This window comes from Trichechus manatus, unplaced genomic scaffold (assembly GCF_000243295.1).
Source record: "Trichechus manatus latirostris isolate Lorelei unplaced genomic scaffold, TriManLat1.0 scaffold00029, whole genome shotgun sequence".
NCBI lineage: Eukaryota > Metazoa > Chordata > Mammalia > Sirenia > Trichechidae > Trichechus > Trichechus manatus.
This window is the reverse complement of record NW_004443965.1, coordinates 400,751-422,079: the sequence shown is the minus strand read 5'-3', so window position 1 is coordinate 422,079 and position 21,329 is coordinate 400,751. Positions and strand designations below refer to the sequence as shown.

General features: G+C 40.3%; 1 protein-coding gene across 1 annotated transcript; it reads left to right on the top strand.

Moving 5' to 3' along the window:
• Nucleotides 1-2,095: 2,095 nt before the first annotated feature.
• On the top strand, nucleotides 2,096-17,698 carry LOC101357286 (V-type proton ATPase subunit S1-like protein). The gene is given in 4 exon segments (XM_004391450.3): nucleotides 2,096-2,139; nucleotides 2,262-2,312; nucleotides 6,367-6,604; nucleotides 17,396-17,698. Coding segments are annotated over 4 exon segments (636 nt in total).
• Nucleotides 17,699-21,329: the final 3,631 nt, after the last annotated feature.

Genomic DNA, 21,329 nt, shown 5'->3' with positions numbered 1-21,329 from the left:
TTTTTTGGTTTTATAATGTTCATTGAAGTGTTGTAACTTCTAGACATTGAAGTCTACAATGTCACATAGTGGCTTCATCCTTTGTGCATTTAAATTTCTTAGATTTTCTCATTTCAATTATTTCTTAGCTTCTTATCATTCCTATTTTTTCAAACTTATTGAAATATAAATGAAGTATGCTACACTGCACGTATTAAAAGTGCATAATTTGATCATTTTGACATGTATGTGCACTGAAGAAACCATTGCTATAATCAAATTAACACATATTTTCATCACCCTCAAAATTTCTTGTGCCCCTTTGTAATCTGTCCCTCCTGCCGCCTCCACCTCTAGGCAACAACTGATCTGCTTTCTATCATTGTAGATTAGTTTGCATTTTCTAGAATTTTGTATAAATGGAATCCTATAGTGTACAATGTTGCATAATGATTTTGATATTCTTCTCCATTGTTGCATGTATTAAAGATTTGTATTCTGAGTAGTATTCCATCGTATGGCTATAGTAGAGCTTATTTATCCGCTGGCCTGTTGCTGGACGTTTGTTTTTTTCCTCCACTTTTTAACTATTCCAAATAAAGTTGCTATGAATATTCATATACAAGTCTTTGTGTGGGCATATATTTTCATTTCTCTTGGGTAAATGCCTAGGAGTGGAATGGTTGGATGATATGGTATGTGTATGTTTCACTTTTTAAGAAATTGCCAAACTGTTTTCCACAGTGGTTATCCCCTTGTGCCCTCTACCTTCCCACCAGCATTGTGTGAGAATTCCAGACACTCCAAGTCCTCACAGGACATAGTGTTGCAGTGTGTGACTGCAAAGAAAATATTTTTAAGTTTCTGCATGGTTAGTATTTTCTGAACAAATTTGACTGGGTTAAAAGATAAGACTTGGAAGTTAATATGAGATTTACCTCCTCAGAGGCATGTGTTTACACTTTAAGGGGTATAGAGACCCAGGACCATGGCAACATTCCAGAGGTTGTAAACCTAGAGGGGCTTGTCTTGTTTTCCCCCTGGAGACATTTTTTTATATACCATGGGTATGAGACCTGAAGCCATTGCCTCCTTCCTTCACAGTGGAGTTATGGATTATAAAACTCCTCCACTTATATTCTGAAGGAACCCTGGTGGCACAGTGGTTAAGAGCTTGGCTGCTAACTGAAATGTTGGCGGTTCAAACCCGCTAGCTGCTCGATGGGAGAAAGATGTGGCAATCTGCTTCTGTAAGATTACAGCCTTGGAAACCATATGGGACAGTTCTACTCTGTCTCATAGAGTTGCAATAGAATAGACTCAACAGCGAGGGATTTAGTTTGATTTTGTTTACTTATAGTCTAGGGTAGGGACCCAGGATCCTTTCCTCTTCTCCTTCCAAAAAGAATTATGTTTAAGTTAAGGGAGCAAAGGTTTCACTCTCTCAGAAGCCGAGGGACACAGCTGTCCCTCTCCTATAAAAACTCACAGTTTCATGCATTTGGGGTTCCTCGCGTGTATTACAAATCCCAGCGTGTTCAGGATGACATCTGGCCCTCATCACATTGCACAGGGGGACGAATTGGCTTAAAAGGCGAACTGATGTGGTTATTGCTATCAGTAAGTAATAATTAATCTGTGTCTGCTCTAGGAAATCTTGTGTTCACTTTCAGGATTGTGTGAATAAATATGGATATTAAAAACCTAACAGTCAGGGTTTTTCATCTTATTTTTAAGTTATAACCATTCTAAAGGGTATACCATGGCATCTCATTGTGGTTTTATTTTCTATTTCCCTGATGACTAATGATACTAAACATTTTAAAATGTAATTATTGGCTCTTTGTATATTTTCCTTTGTGTGCCTGTTCAAGTCATTTTCCCATGTTTAATTGGGTTGTCTTCTTATTATTGAGATATTAGTCTTATTTATGTATTCTGGATATAAGTCCTTTGTGTATATGTGTTGTGAATATTTTCACCCATTCTGTGGCTTGTCTTTGTTGTTTTCTTGACAGTGTCTTTTAAAAAGCAAAAGTTTTTTATTCTAATGAAGTCCAGTTTATCACAGTCTTTCTTTTATGGTTCATGCTTTTTGTGTTTTATTCAAGAAACCATGCCTAACCCAACATTACAAAAACATTCTCTTATGTTTCTTCTGTAAGTTTTGTAGCTTTAGATATTACATTTAGGTCTATGATCCATTTTGAGTTCATTTTTGTGTGTAGTGTGAGAAAAGGTCATTCCTACTTTGATGGACTGTGCTGTGTCTGTTTTCTTAGGCTGTCTCTCAAGTTTGGTGATGGTGAAAATCCCGAAGGTCTTGATGTCAGGTAGGTTTTAAGATTAAAAAATAGGTAAACATATTCTGTTTCCAACATGGATACCACTTTGAAGTATCATAAGTTCAGCACTTCAGATTAGCTCTATATAATTTATTCATTCAACACGTATGTATCAAGGGCCTCCTATGTGCCACATATTGTGACATGTGAAATGCCACATCTACTTAATTACACTGAAGAGTCAGTGGTATTATTAATAGGATCCTATAGGAATTCTTCCTTTAGTTGTTATCATCCATAGTTGTTTTATTCCACCCCCATCCCCCCGATTCCAGACACAGAATACACTTGGACCTGAGAATGTGATCCCTTTTTCCGATGAGCAAAGAATAAAATATAAAAAAAGCTGTAGGAGCTGAGGCTCTGACTCACAGTTACTTTTTATAGCCCCTTACAATGAATCATACTTATCATTTAATAATGAAAAAGTCTCTGTTACCTGAATTTCCCAGCAGACAGTCCACACAGGCCTATGTTTTTCTGTGTTTGTATATGGAAGGATACATCTGCCAACAGTGGTTATCTGAGCTGTTAGGAGCTGTTGATGGAAAACAAACAAAAACTAAACTAACAAAAAACCCGTTTGAAGGCATTTAATTTTCTTAGAAAAATACAGTGTTTCCCGTAGGACCGATTTTTAGTGATAATAAGCATTTGTGGCATTAAAATTACTTGGAAAACCAGCAGGATGTGCTAGGGTAGTCCTTTCATAATCTGCTGTGAAAATATTTACAAGATTCCAGAGAAAAGGGGTCCTGTATTTGGGAAAACCTGCACACCATGTCCTCCTCTTGGAGCTTCACAGTGTGAATTTGTGTATTAAAGTTTCTGAGAAGACTTGCTCTGAGGGAAATCTGTTGCATGTTGTAATTTTGATTAACCTGGTGTTTCCTATGTTTAAGCTTGGAAAGCTTTCTTCTTCGGAACACTTGCTAGCATATCTTGGGACACTAGTGTTTCACTGATTAAAATTTAGAAAATGCATGCCATTTTCTCTCAGAGCAACCTTGTAAGAAAAACAGAAGCCCACAAGGTTACCAAACACATATGTATCTGTTAATACAGAATGGGGGACAAATTTTATGCATAATAAACCAAAATCAAACCGTACCCATTGCCGTCAAGTTGATTCCAACTCATAGCAACCCTATAGGACAGAGTAGAACTGCCCCAAGGCTGTAATCTTTACAGAAGCAGACTGCCACATCATTCTCCTGCGGAGCGGCTGGTGGGTTTGAACCGCCAACCTTTCGGTTAGCAGCCAAGCTCTTAACCACTGTGCCACCAGGGCTCCTTTTATGCATAATAGCACCTCTTTTTTCAAATATAAAATGGCTTTATTATTATTTTTTTCTGATGATAAAGGTATGAGGGTATGTCAAAAAGTATTGCTACTAGGGTCCCATTTCATACATGCACCAATTTATTCCAAGCAAAACATGTTTAAATATGTCTCTGCTATCAGTGGATGGCTGCAGACAAGTTCTCTTAGTAATACACTTATCTTAGTCTTGTTAGGATGCCTTCAAAAAAAAGGATTTTTTTTTTTTTTTGTGCCATGGAAAAAAATGATTTTGAGGTCAGGGCTAATATAAAATTTTTAACAAAACTCAGGTGGACATCTTCCCAAATCATTGAAGCTTTGCAACAAGTTTATGGGAATGCTTTCCCATATAAAACAAGAGTTTTTAGATGGATCAAGCATTTTAAGGATGATTGGGAAGACTTCAAAGATGAGCCAAGAGAGGGAAGACCACTCAGAAGGTTATGGTGACTGTTTTTTTTGGGATTCCAAAGGGGTAATCTTGATAACTTTTCTCAAAGGACATAATACAATCATGGAGGCTTATTATGAACAAGTTTTAAGAAAATTGAAAACTGCATTGGTGAGAAAAAGGCCAGGAAATTTGCGCTGAGGAATTTTTTTCCATCACAACAATGCACCTGCTCATTCTTGGAGGGTAGCAATTCCTAGGAGAAATTCATTGGGAAACCTTACCCCATCCACCCTACAGCCCTAATCGTGCCCCTTCAGACTTCTTTTTATTCCCAAAACTCAAAGAACATTTAAAAGGAGCACGATTTGAGTCCCTTGAGGATGCCAAAACTGCCATTTTTGACACGGTGTAAATCGAAGAGCACAGATTTCTTTGGGGGAAGGGTTAGAGAGATGGAAACACTGCCTTCAGAAGTGTATAGACCTAGATGGAGGTTATGTTGAGAAACAATAGCGTCACGTTTTGATATTTTTGCTCAATAAAGGTTTCTGTGATTTTGTAGCAATATTTTTTGACTTACCCTTGTATGTAGCAGACACTGGCAGTGTTCTGTCTATATCCCCATGGGCCTTTCCATTTGAGAGCACTGCAGCCCACCAGCTCAACTTCAACTGCTAGTATCTCTTTGCCTAAGGCTTTCTCTGGCCAAAGGGGTCCACTGCATCCCACCCCTACCCCAGAAGCCCTCAACCAAAGACTGAAGTGTATAAATACCCCAGCTCCCTCACCCTCAGGTGATGTAACTCAGAGGCATGTGCCTTACCCTGGCTCCCAGAGTTCCCCCTGGGGATTAAGCCCCTGGCGCCCACAGTAGAAACTGCCTTAATAACGTACCCTTTACTGGCCGCCTCTCCTTCCTCTGTCACTTTTCTGCTCCTCACTCTGCATATTTGTTGAATGAATAAATTCCCAAATAAATCTGGGCTCACCTCCCAAAAATACTTCGTGTACTCACATCCTTATCTCAGGGGCTGCTTCTGAAAGAGGCCAAACAATAATACGGTAATACATATTCACTCTAAAAAGAAAAATCAGAAAATACTGAACTAAAAATCACCTATAATCCACCTACCAGTTATAATCACTATTAAGATTTTGATCAGTCCTTCTGGGTTTTTCTTTATGCAGTCATGCATTTTTTAATGAAAAAAAAAAAAGGATAATGACATATGTACATTATAATTTTTTCATGGCCAAAGAAGATTCCATTCTAAAATGGTTCAGAATAAGGTCTCCAGTTTCAGATTAGATTCAAAACACAGCTCCAATGCTTACTTTCTTGGTGAGTATATATCCCCTCATGGCTTAGATTATATTACCTATCTCATGGTGTTGTGGTGAAGTTGGAATAAACTAATATATAAAAAGAACATAGAAGGTTTCCTGGCACATAGTAAGAGCTATTACTAATATTTTTAACCATAATTTATTTAGCCAATTTTCTATTCATGTAGAGTCCCTGGGTGGTGCAGTGGTTAATGTACTTGGCTGCTAACCAAAAGGTTGGAAGTTTGAGTCTATCCAGACATATCTTGGAAGAAAGGGACTCCCTTTTCTCCTTAAAAGCAGTTGCCATTGACTTGTGGTGACCCCATATGTTACAAACTATAACTGCCCTCCATAGGGCTTTTATAACTGTGATCTTTTGGAAGCAAACAACCAGGCCTTTCTTTCGAGATGCCTTGGTGGGTTCAAACTGCCAACCTTTTAGTCAGTAGCTGAGTGCTTAACTGTTTGTACCACCTAAGGACTCCTCTTTTTTCCTTAGTCTGACTAAAAAGATTCTGTCATTCTGGAGAAGCTTCTGATAATGAAGGAGGTACTTTCAGACCAGCAATGGCCCTTTTACTAGTTTCCCCTCATAAATACTTTTATCACTTAGAGGAGAACTAAGGGAAGGGAAATTGAAGGCAACTGGTATACTGGATATTGATATGCATTTTTTTCTCAAAATTTTTTTTGCAATAATAAACACATAATTAAGTGTTGATTTTTTAAAAAGAAAAAAAAAAACAAGCTTTTTTTTTTTTTTTCATTTTGTAGGAATTTGTATTGCTTACTTTTGAGGGATGCCCTGTCATTTGCTTTCATTCCCAACCACCAGGCAGCTCTCATTTGGAACCAGAAAAGGGAAGGCCTCCTCCTAAGCCAGTTATACTACCTGACAAAAGAGGGAGCTATTGCACTGTTCATAGACGTTGGTCTGGGTCAGCAAACGTAGTAAAAGTGCTCTGAAAATAATATTGTTTTATAATTATTTTCAGATTCATCCTTACCAATGATAAGTTGTCTGTCCAGAGCTGGTTTAGTTTACAACGAATCGAGATTATCTTCAATAACTCAGTCCAAGCAACTTTTAATGCAACTGGCATATATGCTCCGTCAAGTTATTCCTACCACTGCCAGCACGTCAGCAGCCTGCAGCGGTATGATGCCCTCTTGTTGCCCAGAGACACGGACGATGTCTCCAGCCTGTGGGAGATCACTTTTGTTGATTTCCAGGTAATAAATAAGCTAAAACATCTGCTCAGTGCACCTGTGTATTTGGTGCCAAACAAGTTCAGTCTTTGGTTGAAAACACCTGGAACACAGATGTTAAAGAAAAGAGAAGGGGAACTCATTGCTGTGGAGTCATAGCAACCCTATAGGGCAATAGAACTGCCCCACAGGGTTTCCAGGAAGCGGCTGGTAGATTCAAACTGCCAACCTTTTGGAGGGCAGCCTGAGCTCTTATTAACCACTGTGCCACCAGGGCTCCAAGAGAGGAGAGGATACCTTTAAAATAATGCTGGTGTTTTTATCTTTATCTTCTAAGTATGAAATGGAATGGAGTAGTGTCCTCTCCTGTGTCCTTCCTGCCCCCACTCTTTCCTAAGGGTTTGCTTTCACATCCAGGTTTATCCGGTCACTAATAATTATCAGTGAGGTATGCCAGCCACCCAAGCCCCAGTGAAGCTGTGGCGTGAAGCCCAGTGACTGACATTTCCTGGAGTGAGAGGCCCTTCTGGGGAGAGGAATTGTCAGATAATTATTTTATTTCCTTTGGGGGAGTGGAGCACTGATCCTATCAGGGCAGATAAGAGGTGCATCTGTAGCCTGAGTGACAGCTTTGGCAGTTAGCATAGGAATGGAGCTGTCAGCCAGGGAGTCAAAAATATCCTCAAGATTCTTTTGAAAGCGTTTGCAAAAAGGGATGGGGGCATAAGAGGTTTCTTTTCACCACCAGAATCGCAGGCTGAGAGAGTCTGGCAAGTTCCTCTGCCCTGTTTCCCTGCAAAAGAAGCTTAACTTGCTCTTCCAACTCACTGAAAGAGCAGGCAGGGATTTGCTTGTCTCTTTCATGGGCACTTTGCAACTTTGCAACCTTTCACACACACACAGACACACACACAGACACACACACAGACACACACACACACACACTTATCTGTCCATCCATCCATCCATCCATCCATCCATCCATCCATCTATCCATCTATCAGCCCACCTGCCTACCTACCTATCTGTCTATTCATTCATTGCATTTTGGGGTAGGAGTTTGCATTATGGAGTCAGACATAACCGGGTTCAGATTCTTACCTGGGCAAGTTACTTAAACGTCTCTCAGTTTCTGAACCCTCTTTATGGATGCAGAGAAAACATGGCCTAATATATGTGGAAACACCCAGGACTATGTCAGGCATGAATTAATACTAGCTACTACTTATGAGTCCCCTCTGTGTGTCTGTGCTGCTGTAGTCATTTTACACACTTGGTCTTAAAATTTATAGTGCCGTAAGATAGCTATTCTTGGTCCTGTTTTACAAATGAGGTGACTTTTCAAAGTGATATAACTGGTAAGTAGTAGAGGCAGAATTTGAATTCTGGAGTGTCTGGCTCCAAAGACACACACACACACACACACACACACACACACACGCACATAGATTATATACAGTTAAACCCGTGAGAACTGGAACTTGACAGGGTTGCCCTGTTTTTCCAGGTCTTGCAAGTTTTCTGCCTTTGACAGGGTGCAGTCTTACCACTTTTCTATCTTGCATTTTAGTGGAAAATATTTGAATTTTCTTTCTCTGACAGGTTTCTGCCTTATATAGGGTCTGACTTTTACAGGTTTTACTGTGTATATACATATACATACACATACATACACACATACATACATATATATATATGAGCCCTGGTGGTGCAGTGGTTGATAGCTATAGCTGCTAACCAGAAGTCAGCAGTTCAAATCCACCAGCTGCTCCTTGGAAACCCTATGGGGCAGTTCTATATATGTTTTCTGTTTCCTATTTCTCTTCTTGTCCTTTAAAGGAGGGAACAGGCAAGGCAGGCAGTGAGGAGGTAATAATGAAAACAAGGAACAATTCATGCATAATTTCCCCTAATAGAAAAGGGAATTAACGATTACTATCTTCACCTTATTCCAGAAATGACTTAAGGTAACTTATACTATAAGAAAAATAACTTTAAAAAATGGGCAGAGTAATGAGGATGAAGAAAAAACAAAGGAAGAAAAAAGATCAGTTAGCGTCATCAGTGAGGTTGGTGCAGTACACAAAACCACAAAACCACGAAATCATCTGTCTGCCCTTGCTGACGCAGTAAAATTTGCCTCTGAAGCCTTGGAGCAGCCAGTGTAAGAAAGACTCCTACCCAGTTTCTCACAGTTCAGGAGGCTAGAAATCTGAATTTAGGGAACCAGTTCTACGGGAAGGCTTCCTCTCTCCATTGGCTCTGGGGGAAGGCCCTTGTCTCTTCAGCTATTGTTCCTCAGTTCCTTGGTGATCTTCATGTGGCCTGGCATCTGTCTTCCCCCATCTGTGTTTCCTTGATTCTGTGCCTAATCTGCTCTTTTCATACCTTAGAAGTGATTGGTTTAAGACACACCCTACACTGATATGGTCTCATTAACATAACAAAGAAAACTTTATCCCCAAATGGGATTACATCCAAAAGTTTAGGGGTTAGGATTCACAACACGTATTTTGGGGGGATGCAATTCAGTCTATAACATCTGGTATTGGGCATGTGTACCCACGTCCTCATATTCATAAGGTTTTCACTGTCTAATTCTTTTCAAAAGTTGACAGCCAGGTCCTTCTTCCTAGTCTGTCTTAGTCTGGAAGCTCAGCTGAAACCTGTCCGCCATGGGTGACCCTGCTGGTATTTGAATACTGGTGGCATAGCTTCCAGCATCACAGCAACACACAAGCCCCCATGGTACGACAAACTGACAGACACGTGGATATATGGAGAAAAGACTGAAGTTGTCAAGGATTTCATTTTGTTTGGATCCACAATCAACACCTATGGAAGCAGCAGCCAAGAAATCACAACACGCATTGCATTGGGCAAGTCTGCTGCAAAAGACCTCTTTAAAGTGTTGAAAAGCAAAGATTTCACCTTGAAGACTAGAGTATGCCTAACTCAAACCAAGGTGTTTTCAATAGCTTCATATGCATGTGAAAGCTGGACAATGAATAAGGAAGACTGAAGAAGAATTGATGCCTTCAAATTGTGGTGTTGGTGAAGAATATTGAGTATACCATGGACTGCCAAAAGAATGAACAAATCTGTCTTGGAAGAAGTACAACCAGAATGTCCTGAGAAGCAAGGATGGCGAGACTACATCTCACATACTTTGCACATGTTGTCAGGAGGGATCAGCCCTTGTAGAAGGACATCATGCTTGGTAAAGTGGAGGATCAGCAAAGAAGAGGAAGACCCTCAATGAGGTGGGTTGACACAGTGGCTGCAACAATGGGATCAAGCATAACAACAATTGTGAGGATGGCGCAGGATTGGGTAGTGTTTCGTTCTGTTGTGCGTAGGGTCACTATGAGTTGGAACTGATTCGACGGCAGCTAACAAACCTAACAACAACCCTCCTCCTCAACAGCACCCTTGCAGTAAACACAGCATTGCATGTCATGTTGGCCTTCTTAAACGCCCTTAATGTGAGCAGATGGCAGAATGCAAGCTCAGCCCAGGAGCGAAATGGTAGTGATGATGATGGTGGTTGAAGTACATGTACAAAAGGCTGCTTTCCACATCTGCGGCTTTGCTTATCTTGCTTATTCCAGAAATAAAGAATTGAGTGATTGTAGTAGGCTTGGAAAACTCAAGTAAATGAGTAAGGTGGGCCAAGTGGGGACAGTGGCAAAGTAGAGCCAGCATCACAAGGGGCATTTTTTAAATTCAACTCCAGCTGAGTTTTTGCTTTGTAGGAATGCAGGCCCAGCATTGCTGGGTCTTCTGACTTTACAATAGAAGCCAGCAATCTGGATTTTTATAGGAAATTTTGTGGATATTCCAAACTTTGGGCTAAACAAAATTCACCTATAGGCTAGATACAGTGTGTTTACAACCTCTAGTCCAGAAGAATGGATGGACAACTTATCCTTCAGGCATTCTCCTCAGAGACTGTTCTCAACTAGGTTTTGTGAAGAATTATTGGCAGTTAATCTGAGGACGTTCTCTTTGTCTGTATTGCAGCATCAAATGAGGTCATGTTGTGTCATTCAGGAGTTTGACTTTTCAGATAGTAGCCTGAAGAGAAGGCCACTCTGCTTCTTCATAGAGGGGGCAGGCCAAGGATCCCAGAAGCCAGGCCAAGAGATTTTTCCAGAAGTTGTTATGGGTTCAATATAGGGCACAGATAATTGGGTGAATAAGGTCCCTAATTTCTATGGCAAAATTGATGGTGTCTTAGGCTGGGTTCTCTACAGGAGCAAAACCAGTGAAACATATTGTTATGGATTGAATTGTGTCCCCCCAAAATGTGTGTCAACTTGGCTAGGCCATGATTTCCAGTATTGTGTTGACTGTCCACTGTTTTGTCATCTGATGTGATTTTCCTATGTGTTGTAAATCCTACCTCTATGATGTTAGTAAGGCAGGATTAGAGGCAGTTATGTTAATGAGGCAGGACTCAATCTACAAGATTAGGTTGTATCTTGAGTCAGTCTCTTTTGAGATATAAAAGAGAGAAGCAAGCAGAGAGACGGGGGACCTCATGCCACCAAGAATGAAGAACCAGGTGGGGAGCATGTTCTTTGGACTTGGGGATCCTTTGCTGAGAAGCTTTCCTAGAGCAGGGGAAGATTGATGACAAGAACCTTCCCCCAGAGCAGAGAAAGCTTTTGCCTGGAGCTGGAGCCCTGAATTCAGATTTCTAGCCTCCTAGACTGTGAGAGAATAAATTTCTCTTTGTTAAAGCCATCCACTCGTGATATTCCTGTTATAGAAATACTAGATAACTAAGACACATATAAATATATATATACAGAGAGATTTATTTCAAGAAAATGGCTCACACAGTTGTGGAGGCTGCCAAGTCCCAAATCCATGGGACAGGTGTCAGGCCGGAGGCTTCTCTTGATTCACGTGGTTGCAGGAGCTGACGAACCCAAAATCTGCAGATAAGATGGCAGGCTGCTGGCTCAAGTCCCAAGAACTGGAGGTCAGAGGATGAGGAGTTGAATGCAGGATCGAGAGAGAGGGAGCTTTGCCAGAAAATCCATATATATTGGATGCAGGCCACACCCCCAAGGAAACTCCTCTTTCAACTGATTATTTACTCACAACAGATCACATCATGGATGGTGATTACATCATACTTGCCAAACCACTGAGAATCATGGCCTAGCCAAGTTGATACATAATCTTAACCATTACAGGTGGTATCTTGGTTTCTTTCCTAGGGCTGTATAACAAAGCACCAAAATCTGGTGACTTAAAACTACAGAAATTTATTTTCTCATTGTTCTAGAGGCTAGAAATCTGAAATCAAGGTATTGGCAGGTGCATGCTCCTCTGAGGTTCTAGGAAAGAACCTGCTCATGCTTCTCTCCTAGCTTCTGGTGGCTTTCAGAAAACATTGGCATTTCTTGGCCTGTAGTATCATCACTCCAGTACCCACCTCTGTCTTCACATGGCTCTCTTCCTTCTGTGTGTCTGCGTCTCTGTGTCCATATTTCCCTCTTCTTGTAAGGACACCAGTCATATTGGATTTAGGACCCACTATAATCCAGTGAGCCATGGTGGTGATGTGGTTAAGAGCTCAGTTGCTAATGAAAAGGCTGGCAGTTCGAATCCACCACCCACTCCTTGGAAATCCTATGAGGTGCTCTACTCTGTCGTATAGGGTCGCTATGAGTTGGTATCAATTCGACAGCAACGGGTTTTATAATTCAGTATGACCTCATCTCAACGTGAGAACATTTGCAAAGACCCTACTTCCAAGTAAGGTTCATGGTGGACATGAATTTTGGAGTGACACTACTCAACCCAGTACAGGTGGCTACAATAATTGTAACATAGAAAAATGATAAAATTCTCACTTACATCATAAAAACCTTAAAAAGATCTTAAATCTAAAGCACTCATAGGTAATTCAACTTTCAGATGCACCCTTTAAAAGCCAACTAGGTGACTGAAGGAGGTGATGCTGTGTAGGGTCATTACTGTAAAAGCCAGCTGACTGTAGACCTGCCTTCCACAAATGATCACTCTGGTTTTAGAATAGCTGCACTGTAACCATTTTTCTTTCATTTTGACAGTATTTAGATATTAGATTGGATCTAATTGTCTATTTTAGCCTCTCCCCGTTTCAAGAAATTAAACCACATTATATGCACATATGGGAGAGCTTTTCTAACTATTCTCTGGGCAGGATGAAAGGAAGGGCTGGCTTATCTAAAAGTGGTACCAAGTTAGTCCAGAATGACTGATAAAGAGAAAGAGGTAGAGACAGGAAGCAGAGGAGACAGAATAGACAAGCAGCTATAGAATCATAAACCAAGAAGTGACTGAAGCCAGACTGCCAGGTGTGAATTCCAGCTTTACAACACTTAGTAGCTGTGTGATTCTGGGCATGTTGCTTAACTTTTTGTGCTTCAGTTTCTTCATCCATAAAATGGAGACAAAAGAGTAACTTACTTATAGGTCTTGTGAGTATTAAATGAGTTAAAGTGTGTCTGGCACATTGTTGGTGTTGCTGTTGTTTTTGTTGTTAGGTGTCATCAAGTTGGTTCCAACTCATAGCGAACCCATGTACAACAGAATGAAACACTGCCCAGCCCTGCACCATCCTCACAATCGTTAGGATTGTTCCAGCCATTGTGTCAATTCATCTTACTGAGGGTCTTCCTCTTTTTCGCTGACTCTGTACTTTACCAAGCATGATGTCCTTCTCCAGGGACTGTTCCCTTCTAATAACATGTCCAAAGTATGGGAGCGAAATCTCAGCATCCTTGCTTCTAAGGAACATTCTGGCTGTACTTCTTCCAAGATAGATTTGTTCATTCTTCTGGCAGTCCATGTATATTCAATATTTTTGGCCAACATCATAATTCAAAGACGTCAATTCTTTGGCCTTCCTTATTCATTTTCCAGCTTTCACATGTATATGAGGCAATTGAAAATACCCTGGCTTGGGTCAGGCTCACCTTAGTCCTCAAAGTGACGTCTTTACTTTTCAACACTTTACAGAGGTCTGTTGCAGCAGATTTGCCCAATGCAATGTGTCTTTTGATTTCTTGACCACTGCTTCCATGGGTGTTGACTATGGATCCAAGTAAAATGAAATCCTTGACAACTTCAGTCTTTTCTCCATTATCATGATGTTGCTTATTGGTCCAATTGTGAGGAGTTTTGTTTTCTTTATGTTGAGGTGCAATCCATAATGAAGGCTATGGTCTTTGATCTTCATCAGTAAGTGCTTCGAGTCCTCTTCACTTTCAGCAAGCAAGGTTGTGTCACTGGCATAAGGCAGGTTGTTAATGAGTCTTCCTCCAATCCTGATGCCTGGTTCTTCTTCATATAGTCCAGCTTCTGGGATTATTTGCTCAGCATATAGATTGAATAAGTGTGGTGAAAGGACACAACCCTGACACACACCTTTCCTAATTTGAAGCCATGCAGTATCCCCTTGTTCTGTTCGAATGACTTCCTCTTGGTCTATGTACAGGTTCTGCATGAGCACAATTAATTGTTCTGGAATTCTCATTCTTCACAATGTTATCCATAATTTTTTATGATCCACGCAGTCGAATGCCTTTGCATAGTCAATAAAACACAGGCAAACATCTTTCTGATATTCTCTACTTTCAGCCAGGATCCATCTGACATCAACAATGATATCCCTGGTTCCACATCCTTTTCAGAATCCATCTTGAATTTCTGGCAGTTCCCTGTCAATGTACTGCTGCAACCTCTTTTGAATGATCTTCAGCAAAATTTTACTTGTGTGTGATGTTAATGATATTTTTCGGTAATTTCCAAATTCTGTTGGATCACTTTTCTTTGGTATGAGCACAAATATGGATCTCTTCCAGTTGGTTGACCAGGTAACTATCTTCTAAATTTCTTGGCATAGACAAGCGAGCACCTCCAACACTTCATCTGTTTGTTGAAACATCTCAGTTGGTATTCTGTCAATTCCTGGAACCTGATTTTTCACCAATGCCTTCAGTGTAGCTTGGACTTCTTCCTTCAGTATCATTGGTTCTTGATCATATGCTACCTCCTCAAATGGATGAACATCTACCAATTCTCTTTGGTACAGTGATTCTGTGTATTCCTTCCATCTTCTTTTGATGCTTCCTGCATGGTTCATGTTTTGCCCATGAATCCTTCAATATTGCAACTCGAGGCTTGAATTTTTTCTCCAGTTCTTTCAGCTTGAAAAATGCTGAATGTGTTCTTCTCTTTTGGTTTTCTAACTCCGGGTATTTGCACATTTCATTATAATACTTTACTTTGTCTTCTCAAACCACCCTTTGAAATCTTCTGTTCAGATCTTTTATTTCATTATTTCTTCCATTTACTTTAGCTACTCTACATTCAAGGGCAAGTTTCAGAGTCTCTTTTAACATCCATTTTGGTCTTTTTTTTCTTTCCTGTCTTTTTAATGATCTTTTTGCTTTCTTTCATGTATGATGTCCTTGATGTCATTCCACAACCCGTCTGGTCTTCAGTCATTAGTGTTCAATGCATCAAATCTATTCCTGAGATGGTTTCTAGGTTCACTTGAGATATACTCAAGGTCGTACTTTAGCTCTCGTGGACTTCTTCTAGTTTTCTTCAGCTTCAACTTGAACTTGCATGTGAGCAATTGATCTATTCCACAGTCAGCCCCTGACCTTGTTCAGACTGATGATACTGAGCTTCTCTGTACTGAGTTCCCCAGCTCTAACTCATGGTCTCTTTCCACAGATATAGTTGATTTGATTGTTGTGTATTCCGTCTGGCAAAGTCCATGTGTATAGTCACCATCTATATTGTGGAAAAATGGTATTTTCAGCTAATATGTTGTTGGTCTTGCAAAATTCTATCATGTGATCTCCTGCATTGTTTCTATCACCTAGGCCACATTTGCCAACAACTAATCCTTCTTTGTTTCCAACTTTTGCATTCCAATCACCAAAAACCAAAAATGAAACCTGTTGCCATCGAGTCGATTCCAACTCATAGCGACCCAGTAATTATCAATGCGACTTGATTGCATGTTTGATCAATTTCAAACTTTAGAAGTTAGTAAAAATCTTCAGTGTCTTAATCTTTGGCCTTAGTAGTTGGGGGGTAAATGTGAATAAAATCATATTAACTGGTCTTCATTGTAGGTGTATGGGTATTAGCCTATCACTTACAGCATTGTACTTCAGGATAGATCTTGAAATGTTCTTTTTGATGATGAATGTGATGCCATTGTTCATCAATTAGTCATTTCCAGCATAGTAGACCATATGATTATCTGATTCAAAATGGCCAATACCAGTCCATTTCAGCTCACTAATACCTAGGATATTGATCTTTGTGTGTTTCATTTCATTTTTGATGACTTCCAAATTTCCTAGATTCATACTTCTTACATTCCATCTTCCAATTATTAATGGATGTTTTCAGCTGTTTCTCCTTATTTTGAGTCATGCCACATCAGCAAAAGAGGGTCACGAAAGCTTGACTTCATCCACTTCATTAAGGTCAACTGTACTTTGAGGCTGCAGCTGTTTCCCAGTCGTATTCTGAGTGCCTTCCAAACAGAGGGGCTTGTCTTCTGGCACTATATCAGACAGTGTTCCACTGCTATTCATAAGGTTTTCACTGGCTAATTTTTTCAGAAGTAGACTGCCAGATTCTTTTTCCTAGTCTGTCTTAATCTGGAAGCTCTGCTGAAACCTGTCCACCATGGGTGACCCTACTGATATTTGAAATACCGGTGGCATAGCTTCCAGCACCATAGCAACACACAAACCACCACAGTACGACAAGCTGACAGATGAATGCTGTTGTTAGTTGATACCAAATCAGCTCTAACTCATGACAACCTTATGTATAACATAATAAAATTATGCCCAATCCTGGGTCTTCTTTATGATCCTTGATATGTTTGAATCCATTGTGTCAATCCAACTCATTGAAGGTTCCCCTTGTTTTTGTTGGCTCTCTACTTTACCAAACATTATGTCATTTTCTAGACAGTGGTCTTTCTTGACGATGTGTCCAAAGAAAGTGAGTCGAAGTCTTGTCATCCTCATTTCTTAGGAACAGTCTGGTTGTATTTCTCGTAAGACTGACTTGTTTGTTCTTTTAGCAGTGCACTGTATATTCAGTATTCTTCACCAGCACCACAATTTGAGCATGTCAATTCTTCTTCTGTCTTTCTTTTTCACTATCCAACTTTCACCTGCATATGAGGCAATTGAAAACTCTGTGGTTGGGTCAAATGCATCTTAGTCACCAAAGTGACATTAAAAAAAAAAAAGCAAAAAAACTTTAATAAGTTTTAGCTTTTTTATTATGCAGATTTGACCTAATTGGGAAGTATGACAGTCTCCTTAAAAGACATTTCCTGTCTAATTCCTGTCAATAGAATCAAAGGTGGAGGTACTTAGACTTAAAATTCTTTGTGAAAGTTATACTAACTCATAAAATTTTGAGAGTCCTTTGAATTTTAGAGACATCACAGCAGTTGTGCTTTCAGATGAACTGGAATATTCCTGAGGATCAGAATAAAAGATTTTATTTTAGAGCCTTGAATTTCATGAACCTCTGATTTATGACAACCATACATCCCCGATTTTCTGAGTAAGTCCTGATTTAAAATTAAGTTTCACTGCCCCCATAAGCACACTCATATTTGTCAGATCCTGTATTCAAATTATTAAGAGAAGATGGTCATTTCATCTTAAATTTGGCTTATTAGGGGCCCAGAGCTCCTAGCCCAACTGGGAAGTAGATCTTAGGTGAGAAAGAATATGTCACATCAGTTCTTTCCCCTGACAGATCCAAGGCTTTTCCATCAAGGGGGGAGAGTTTTCCAAGGCCCGAGACTGTGCCTCTTCCTTCTCACCAGCCATTCTGATCGGCCTGGTGATGTCCTTGATTCTGCTGCTGGCGTTGGCCTCTGCCCTGCATACGCTCATCTACCTGCGGGATCTTGACCGGCACTACGATTTCATCGCCTCTCCTGCCCACTTCCCACAGTTGAAAGCTTGAGATGTAGCAGAAGAGAAGGAACTGCTGAGGAGCCACGGTATTGAATGCCATGAACTGAGAAGCCAACAGGTCTGTAAAATTTATGTTTAACGGCACATGCCTGTCTCTCCTTCCCGGCATCCACAATGGGCTCTGACTTGTTTCTGTTGTTCTGTGCTGTTTGATTTGTGCATTAAATGTTTTCCCTAAATTACTTGATTTAACAGAAACAACATCAAAAATACATAATGAATTGCTTTTGAAGCATCTATTGGCTTGTTTAGATTGACTGGGGCAATGCAAAAGACATCCCAGGCATCCCACAGAAATTAAAAAAAAAAAAAAAAAGATTGCTTCCTCAAAGCTGCTTTGAAAATAAAAGAATGTTTCAACTTACTGGTTGCCGTCAACTCTGACTCACGGCAACCCCATGCGTGTCAGAATAGAACTGTGATCCATAGAGTTTTCAATGGCTGATTTTTCCGAAGTAGATCACCAAGTCTTTCTTCTGAGCTGCCTCTGGGTGGCCTTGAACCGTCAACCTTTCTGTTAGCCATTGAATGCATTAACTGTTGCACCACCCAAGGACATCTTGTGTCAAGTTAGGGGCACCAAAACAAACAAACAAAAAATGCAATATAGCAAAGAGAAAACAAGCAAGAATAGAAATAATAAGCCCAAGGTTATGAAAGTTCAGAATTTAAAATATTTTGTAACATAGTTTGTATTTTTTAGAAATTATGTCTCAACTTTGTTTTAAAATATAGAATTTTTTCTCTTTCACAGGAATATTTAGGGAAGACTTCTGTCCAGTTTGTAGAACACTACTTAGTGATCTTCTTGCCATTCACTTTGCCATTCAGAGGCAGCCCAGCCCAATCTGTGAAGTCAGGGTAATAATTTTGATGGAATTGCACCATTCCAATCTGGTGGTGGTGCCAGGGGTTGTCTGATTTCTCTGTTTTAGACCTTCATAAGCTCCCTTAGCTACCATTTGAAATAAACAGCTGAATTAAGTAAGAACAGTGTACTTGCTATGCAAACACAGCTTCAGGCAAATCCCCTAATCCTCTTTCCGGTGAGATAGTGCCCCCCAAACTCTACTTTAACGGAAAGTTTGGAGCCACCACTGTTCTTCTCACCACTCGTCTCTGCCATGTGAATTTCCCCATACTCCTTCTGAGTTCTTTACAGATGCTGAATATTGAGTCACTGGGCACCCTCACCAAATCTTCTCTAATATGCCTTCTATGTTAAAGAGCTCTTGAATGTAAAAAGTATGCCACATTCCCCTAACCCAAGTTCCATGCATGACCTAGGCTTACTAAGAAGACACCCTTACACAAAACTTAGAATGCAGATGTGAATAATGGAGGTGGGATGGGGAGGTTACACACAGAGTAATTGGATCTTCTGGGTTACTGAGGTGATGGGTCTACTGTCTAGCCTTATGACTTAGGTGCCAGACAGTGGATGACAATGGGCAGGGTTTCTGCCAGATATCTCATGCTGGACATTTCTTCTGGCCACATTATTCTTGGCTATGAATGTAGGTTTGGTTCTAGCTCTCTCAGAATTCTGTAAGCTCCTAGTACTCTAAAATAAATTCCTTTCTACTTTACTACTTGGAGTAGATTTTGTAGTCTGGAACTAAAATTCTTGATTTATATAGTTATTAATACCAGAGATGATTGCAAGGAACAGCTTAAAACCAGTGGGGACGCTGTTAGTATTAAAGAATGGGAAACTGATCATCCACATCATTCAGTTATGAAACAGATTATCACTGTGGTTACCTTGAATGTAGTGCCTGTTGGTAGTATGAATGGCTGTGTAATAGACTATAGGTATAGGAACTGTGAACATACTGTTTATTATTCAAATGCGGTCACTTTTGAGAGTGAGGAGGATGCCATTAACAGTTACTCCAAAACAGCAGACAGGATGGTGCCAGGCAAATTAGGGTGTGTAGTTACCCCAGGTAGGGTGATGTTTTGTAGGGTATGCTGGCTCTAACTGTGCTGGAGGAATTACAGAAAGAAGTTTATAGCCAAGATTTTAAAATTTCAGTTTAAGGCATAAAGATCCGGGGAGTTTCTATGACTGTCCTAAAATGATCTCTTATCTCTTTCCGAAGTACTGACCTATTGAAGATCACACACAAATCTGATTCTGTAAGTTGCTAAACAGCCTCACGAGTGAAATTCATAGCCTTGCCAGGTCCCTTATATGAACATTAAGGCATTGATTAAGAAAGAGAGGAACCTTGAGTATAGAAATAGTAACATTCGAGAATATTTAGATAAGAACATTGAACCCCCAAATCCAAAACGCTTTTCTTGATAGCCAGTGCAGCCCCTGCAAAATGAAGCTTTCTTTCCTTGCTTGAAAACCCTGTAAAACCTCACCTGAGGTCATCACCATGCCAAACCAGTTGCCCATGAGTAGACGCTGATTCATGGCGTCCCCAGGTGTATCAGATTAGAATTGTACTCTGTAGAATTTTTCAGCGGCTGATTTTTCGGAAGTAGATCATCAGGCCTTTCTTCCAAGCCTCCAACCTTTTGGTTAGCAGCTGAGCTAGTTAACAGTTTGCACCAGGGACTCCTGGTTACCTTGTCAGGGTTTTCTAATTTTGCTCATTGCCTCTATGCAATGAGAGTCACACTCTAGAAGATCCTAGGGAACCATTTGCAGATTCAAATTTGGGAGAATAAGGAATACATTTAAAAATAATTGCAAGGTTGTGCAACAAAAGACTTGAGCAAATACATGTGGGAATGGATTCTGAGGTGCTAGACCAGGGAGTGAGGTAGGTAATTTTAGATTTGGCTGAATTTTGTGATGTGGGTCCTCTTACCAGAGATTTTGGATTAGATGTGCTGGTTTGAGTAACTTAGAGTGTTTCTAACAGTTTGCTCAGTTGGTTGACTAAAACCTGGATTCAAGAGTGGGATACACTAAATGAAGTTGAAAGGCCAGATATTCCTTAGTATAATGTAGAGAAAGAAAAGAAACCTAATGACTTAGAGAATTTGGGATGTAGGAGGGGATTTATCATGTGTGACCTGCTTTCCTACCCTACAGTTTACCTTGTGAAGGCCCAGGGGACACTTCCTTTGCCATATTATTGTTGTTAGCTGCTGTCGAGTCAGCCCCCAACTCATGGTGACCCCAAGCACAACAGAAGGAAACGCTGCCTGGTTCTGCATCATTCCCATGATCCATTGTGGCTAGGACTGTTGTTACCCATAGGGTTTTCGTTGGTTGATTTTCAGAAGTGGATTGCCAGGTCTTTCTTCCTAGTTAGTCTTAGTCTGAAGTCTCTGTTGAGACCTGTTCAGCATCATAGCAATACGAAAGCCTCCAATGACAGGTTGGTGATGACTGTGCATAAAGGTATATTGGCCAAGAATCCAACCCAGACCTCCCACATGAAAGGCAAGAATTCTACCACTGAGCCACCAATGCCCTTCCCTTTGCCATAGCATTGAGAAATAGATTGGGAGCATAGCATCAGCATCTTTGAAAGTACACTAGTGGCTGTCCTCTGTAGGCTGTGGATGAAAGTAGAAGATGCCACCCTTGAACTAGATTCCCCAGCCTCAATCGGGATGATGGAATCCTGGTGTGGCAGAGGTCAAGTAGCAACACAGTAACCTTAAAAGGCTTAAGGGCAAGAGTGTTTATCAGATTATTTTATCTTTGTTAATGATAAATTGATCTACAGCAGATGCAGCTG